General features: G+C 57.5%; 1 protein-coding gene across 1 annotated transcript in view; it reads left to right on the top strand.

The window, feature by feature from the left end:
- Positions 1-2,771, top strand: part of SCUBE1 (signal peptide, CUB domain and EGF like domain containing 1) — a 135,305-nt gene extending 132,534 nt beyond the window's left edge. Inside the window, exon 21 of the mRNA XM_017518886.2 lies at positions 1,873-2,771. Coding sequence (XP_017374375.1) covers positions 1,873-2,025 — 153 coding nt within the window. The 3' untranslated portion in view covers positions 2,026-2,771. The remainder of the gene's footprint in view (positions 1-1,872) is intronic.
- Positions 2,772-5,871: the final 3,100 nt, after the last annotated feature.

The following is a 5,871-nucleotide window of genomic DNA, read 5'->3' as shown; positions in this document are numbered from 1 at the left end:
GGGGGTGTGTAGGGGTGAGTGTGTGGTGAGTGGGTGCATGGTGTATGTATGGGGGTGTGGTGGGGGTGTGTATAGGGGTGAGTGTGTGGTGAGTGGGTGTATGGTGTATGTATGGGGGTGTGGTGGGGGTGTGTAGGGGTGAGTGTGTGGTGAGTGGGTGTATGGTGTATGTATGGGGGTGTGGTGGGGGTGTGTGTAGGGGTGAGTGTGTGGTGAGTGGGTGCATGGTGTGTGTATGGAGGTGTGGTGGGTGTGTGTAGGGGTGAGTGTGTGGTGAGTGGGTGTATGGTGTGTGTATGGGGGTGTGGTGGGTGTGTGTAGGGGTGAGTGTGTGGTGAGTGGGTGTATGGTGTGTGTATGGGGGTGTGGTGGGTATGTGTGTAGGGGTGAGTGTGTGGTGAGTGGGTGTGGTGTGTATATGAGGGGTACATGGAGGTGTGCTAGATGTGTGTGGGGTGTGGTGGGTGTGTACACAGAGAAGTGTGTGCGCCAGGCCAGGTCCGCCCCAGAGACAGCGAATGCAGCCACAGTTACCAGGACAAGGTGCCCTCATGCCCCAGTGGTGGTAATCGCCATTTACTGAGCAGCTTCCCTGGGCCAGGCTCTGGGGACTCCGTCAGGAACCAGGCCTCCACCAGACTTCTTACCTCTGCTCTGTAGTTTCTGCCCAGCGTGGCAGCCAGTGCCCCACTAGAGAGACGAGACACGGGCTCAGAGAGGGCAGGGACTGCGTCTGCTCTCCAGAGGCCGCTTAGGGAAAACAGTCCCCCGTTTGCTGCCTGGATCCCCGCGGCAAACCTGTACCGCTGAGGACAGGCTCTCTGCTCACGCCAGTACAGGTCATGTTCCTCGCAGCCCCGGGAAGAGGCATCATGACCTCTCTGTGCAGGGAAGAATGAAATGCAGAGCACAGAGCGGTGTCCCCGAGGTTCAGGGGCCAGCGAGCAGGCCTGAAGTGATGATTCGGGATCTGCTGGCTACAAAGCCTGTGCTCTTGGCTGAGTGTTCTGTTTGCAAATGTTGGTTGTGTTGTTTTGGAACCCTTTGTTAATAAAATCTTTTTTTTTTTCTTTTTTGAGAAGGAGTCTTACTCTGTCGCCCAGGCTAGAATGCAGTGGCGCACTCTCAGCTCACTGCAACTTCCACCTCCCGGTTTCAAGCGATTCTCCGACCTCAGCCTCCCAAGTAGCTGGGATTGCAAGGCATCTGCCACCACATGTGGCTAATTTTTGTATTTTTAGTAGAGATGGGGTTTCACCATGTTGGTCAGGCTGGTCTCAAACTCCTGACCTCAGGTGATCTGCCCGCCTCGGCTTCCAAAGTGCTGGGATTACAGGCATGAGCCACTGTACCTGACCTTTAATAAAATCTTATTGGAATCCCAAGAGTTAATGCCAATGGTCTATTTAAAAACCAGTTATGGGCTGAGTGTGGTGGCTCACGCCTGTAATCCCAGCACTTTAGGAGGCCGAGGCAGGTAGATCACTTGAGGTCAGGAGTTTGAGACCAGCCTGGCCAACATGGTGAAACCCTGTCTCTACTGAAAAGATAAAACTTAGCCAGGTGTGGTGGCATGTGCCTGCAGTCCCAGCTACTTGGAAGGCTGAAGCAGGAGAATTGCTTGAACTCAGGAGGCGGAGTGTTGTGACCTGAGATCCACTCCAGCCCACTGCACTCCAGCTGGGTGACACAGCAAGATTCTGCCTCAAAAAATAAATAAATAAATAAAAACCAGTTACACTATTAAAACCAAAAGAAGCTCTGTGGGGTCCTGAAACCTACCAGCCAGCCCAACTCACTCAGCCTGGCAACGCCCCGAAGACCCTGCGGGCGCAAGCCTCCCCCACCTCTCCCGCCCACTCTATCTTGCAGGACAAGAAGCTGATCAAGGCCCTGTTTGACGTACTGGCCCATCCCCAGAACTACTTCAAGTACACAGCCCAGGAGTCCAAGGAGATGTTCCCACGGTCCTTCATCAAACTGCTGCGCTCCAAAGTGTCTCGGTTCCTGCGGCCCTACAAATAACCGGCGGGGAGTGGCCCTGCCTGGGGCTGGCCTGGTCCATGGAGGGGGCACCTGCCCTCCACAGCGGGAGCTGCACAGGCCTCCACATCGCCTTGGGAACCCCATGGCACTCCCCTTCAGGGAAGCCGACCAGCCCGTGGAGACCGAGCCCAGGCACCCTTCAGACCCACCACCCCAGTGGGAGCACCCTGCTTCAGGAAGCCTCCCTCCCTCCCTCCGCCTCCTTCCTAGGACACCAAGAGCGCCCTCTCCTGAGTCCTGGCGGACCAACTGCAAGTAGCAGGATTGCGGGACCCTCCGCCTGGCGTTTCAGGATCCGGAAGGTGTGGTCATCCGAGACAGGAGGCCCGGTGGAGGGAGAGGGGCCAAGGCGCCATCGGGGGAGGTGGACGAGCCCGTGCCAGCATTCTCGGGCCCCACGCTCTGCCAACTCCTCCAACCACAGGCAAGGCCACCGCTCCAGGCTGTTGGGCTCCCAGGATTCTGTGATGGGGCAGAACAGAGCTGCTAGGGGAGGAGACTGTAGGTTTCTGCTTTCCTTCGACAGAACATTTAATGAAGTACTCTCTCTGTATATATAAATATAAATATAAAATATATATATATATACTTCTATTTGTGGGTACTTTAGGAAAATGCTCTTTGGTCACTGTAAACATGAATCGTGACCCCATCCCTTCCCACATGAGCCCAGTGAGTCCCAGCAGCTCTAAGGCTCCCTGGATGATTAAACAACTCCTCCCAGCCTTTGCCCTTTGTCTCTGTGAGGCTGGGAACCGCTAGGGCTGGGGGAGCACAGCTTGCCTTGGACTTGCTTCAGAACAGGAATTCTTCGAGAACTGGGCTTGGAGGCTCTGCTGCAGTGTCAGCCCAGCCCCAGTCCCCTTGCCAGCGCTGTCACTGCCCTCGGACGAGACTCAGTGGAAGACGCTTTCCCCTTGGACCCGTTCCTAGGAGGTGCAGGGGCCCAGCAATAAACCGCAGAAGGGGCCTTGGCTCTGACCCTGTGGCAGTGATCTTGGGGTCCGTACTGTGCCCACACGTCACCAGGAAGCAAGGCCTTGCTCACAGGAGCACAGGCTGTGCTACCACGAGGGGCCTCAGAGCACCCAGCGAGGGGGGGAGAGAGCGGAGCTGACTGTCTCCCAGCACAGCCTCCTCTCACTATACCATGCTGTCCCCACTCGGAGGGAAACCTCTTTCCTTTCACGTCGAGGAAAGAGGCCTAATTGACTCCCAGTTCCACGTGGCTGGGGAGGCTTCAGGAAACTTGCAATCATGGTAGAGGATGAAGGGGAAGCGAGAACCTCTTCACAAGGCGGCGGGGCAGGGGGAATGCAGGGAGAAAGAGAAGTCTGGGCTGTGACCGGGTGCCTGTGTTCCACCCGGCCGGAGGCTAGCGCCTGGGATGGAGCCCGCAGAACTCTGAGGTCCAGAGGCCTTGCCTGCTCATCATCTGCCTGTGGGCTCTGGACAAGCATGGGAAATGGCCTGTATTTTTCAAGTTAAGAAATACTGAAAATCCCAAGTAGCATGGGAGAATCTTAAAACAAGTTCCAGTCTTCAGCTCAAAGTTGCCTCTCGGGTTCCTCCTGGTCGCCCCCAGGCCCAGCGTGGCTGCCGAGAACCGAGCACGGTTTGAGGGACGGTGGCACACGGAGCACTGCACAGATGGAGGCAGGCAAGCGAGGTCCCTCTAGGCTTGGTGACGAGGGAGGCAGGTCATCACATGTTCTACAGCCCGAACGAGAGCTCGGAGCTCGGGAATTACTCATGTGTGCCCACAACAGTGCGGTCCCCAGCCTGGCTGCTGCCGCCATCAGCCACCTTCCCTGCTGAAGTCCAACTCAAGCCGGAGAGAGTGCAGCCTCTGCACTTGGTGGGTAGGTCAGTGTCCACTAACGAGCCATGCCGGGGGCCACACTGCCCCTCCTCTGGTCACAGTCCTCGCAAGCCAGCCCTGGTTTCTGGAAAGAGGCCTCCCTCCCTCCCTTTGTCAAGCCATCAGTCATCCCCAAGATGAGAGAGGAGCATCCTTCTGAATGAGCCTGAGCAACAGCTCCTGAGGAGATGCCAGGAGGGGTGTCACCTCTTCATGAGTGTTCTCCAAAGAAACAGAACCCAGAAGACACAGATGTAGATATGTGAGGGGCTGCATTACAGGAACTGACTCACAGATTTCTAGAGGCCAAGAAGTTTCACGATCTGCCATCTGCCAGCTGGAGCCCAGAAGCCACACCCTAACTCAGTCTGAGTTCAAAGCCTGAGAAGCCAGGGGCCACCCTGTGAGTCCCAGCATCCAGCGCCCCGAGAATCAGGATGATGGCTGTCCCAGCTCCAAGAGAGAGGATTCTCCCTTCCTCCACCTTCTGTCCTATCTGGGCCCTCAACAGACTGGATGGAGTGATGTCTTCACTCAGATGCTAACCTCTCTGGAAACGCTCTCACATTTTCCCAGCTAGCTGGGTCTCCCTTCACCTAGCCAAGACCACCATGAAATCAACCATCACACTTAAGGGTTTTTAAATCCTTTCCAAAAACAGAAAGAACTCTTCACCTCTCTGAGCTCTTTCTGCAATTCCTTTGGGTAGTTTCTGAAAGTTGCCACCCACACACCCACAGATCCACTGCCCACCGCCCCTCCCCTCGTGCCACGACGCGCCACCGTGGTCAGATCCTGCCCAGGATGCCCGGGGCAGAGTTGGATGGGCAGGTGCAGATGCGGCCCAGCCTTCGTCCTGCTCTCCCTCGCAAGCCGTGCTGTAGCTCCCAGCCGTGAGAGCCCATGGGGAGTGTGAGGGCGCCTACAGCCCCTCTGGGCCTCCCACACCATCTGGGTGACTTGAAGTCCAGACCTGGACACTGTCTTGAGTCTCCACATTGGCCCCACGCTGGGGAACGTGCGGGTCCCCCCGTTCAACTAGAGCCGACAGCAGGATTGTCCCAAGGAGAGCTCCACGGACAGCAAAACGCATTTCTTCCAGTTGGCGTGCTGTCAAAGCCAAAGGCAGCTTGACTGATGTGAGGTGGCCGCTCCACCTGGTCCAAGGCGGAGGCATAGAGAAAAGGGAAGTGGGGAACAAGGAGGGGGCCATGTAGGACGGATCCACATGACAAGGCCCAAAAACAGACTCAAGCTGAGGGCAGAGCGTGCGGGAGACCCCATGCTCTCTGGGGGGAAGCCGGCACCGCCCCTCCTCAACTGTGGCCTGAGCAGCTGACACAGTCCCCAGTGCTACACGCTGTGCTCCAGGGAGAGGAGCAAGGGGCAGGCTGCTGGAAGTCCCCACTCTGCCACCTGGCCGGGACAGAGGCAGCTGCCCGGTCTCCAGGCTTCTCTGAGCTTGGGTCAGCTCCTAGTGAAACATTGCACCCCAGGGAACCAGAGGCCCTCTGTGAAGACAGGCACGAAAAACAGGGTGTCTCCCGCACAGCTCCCAGGAGTCAGGTGGGACCCAGGCGTGGGAGGATCTTTCTGTCCCACATTCCTGGCATCCCCCCAAGTTTGTTTCTACTTTCCAGGAACCACAGAAACGGACGTAACCTGCAGCAGGGTTTCGAGGCCAGCCAGGCGCTCTGTGAGTGAGGGCTCCCATAGCCGCTGAGGGCAGCCGACAGCCAGGCGGCCTCACCCGCTGCCCAGAATGGGACTGCCCTTTCCCAGTCCTTCCCCTTGCCACAGCCTCACCATCGCGCCAACCTCCCTCCTCCCGCTCTGGCTCTCCACTGGCCTCTCAGGCAGCAGAATCAGCCTTCGCTCCCCAGCCTTGCTGCCCCTGCCCCACACAGGTCATCCTGACCAGGCGGTGACCAGTTTCCCAAATGCTCACTCCCCAGGGGACAGTG

Source organism: Cebus imitator, unplaced genomic scaffold (genome assembly GCF_001604975.1).
Source record: "Cebus imitator isolate Cc_AM_T3 unplaced genomic scaffold, Cebus_imitator-1.0 Scaffold711, whole genome shotgun sequence".
Lineage (NCBI taxonomy): Eukaryota > Metazoa > Chordata > Mammalia > Primates > Cebidae > Cebus > Cebus imitator.
This window is presented reverse-complemented; position numbering and strand designations above follow the sequence as displayed.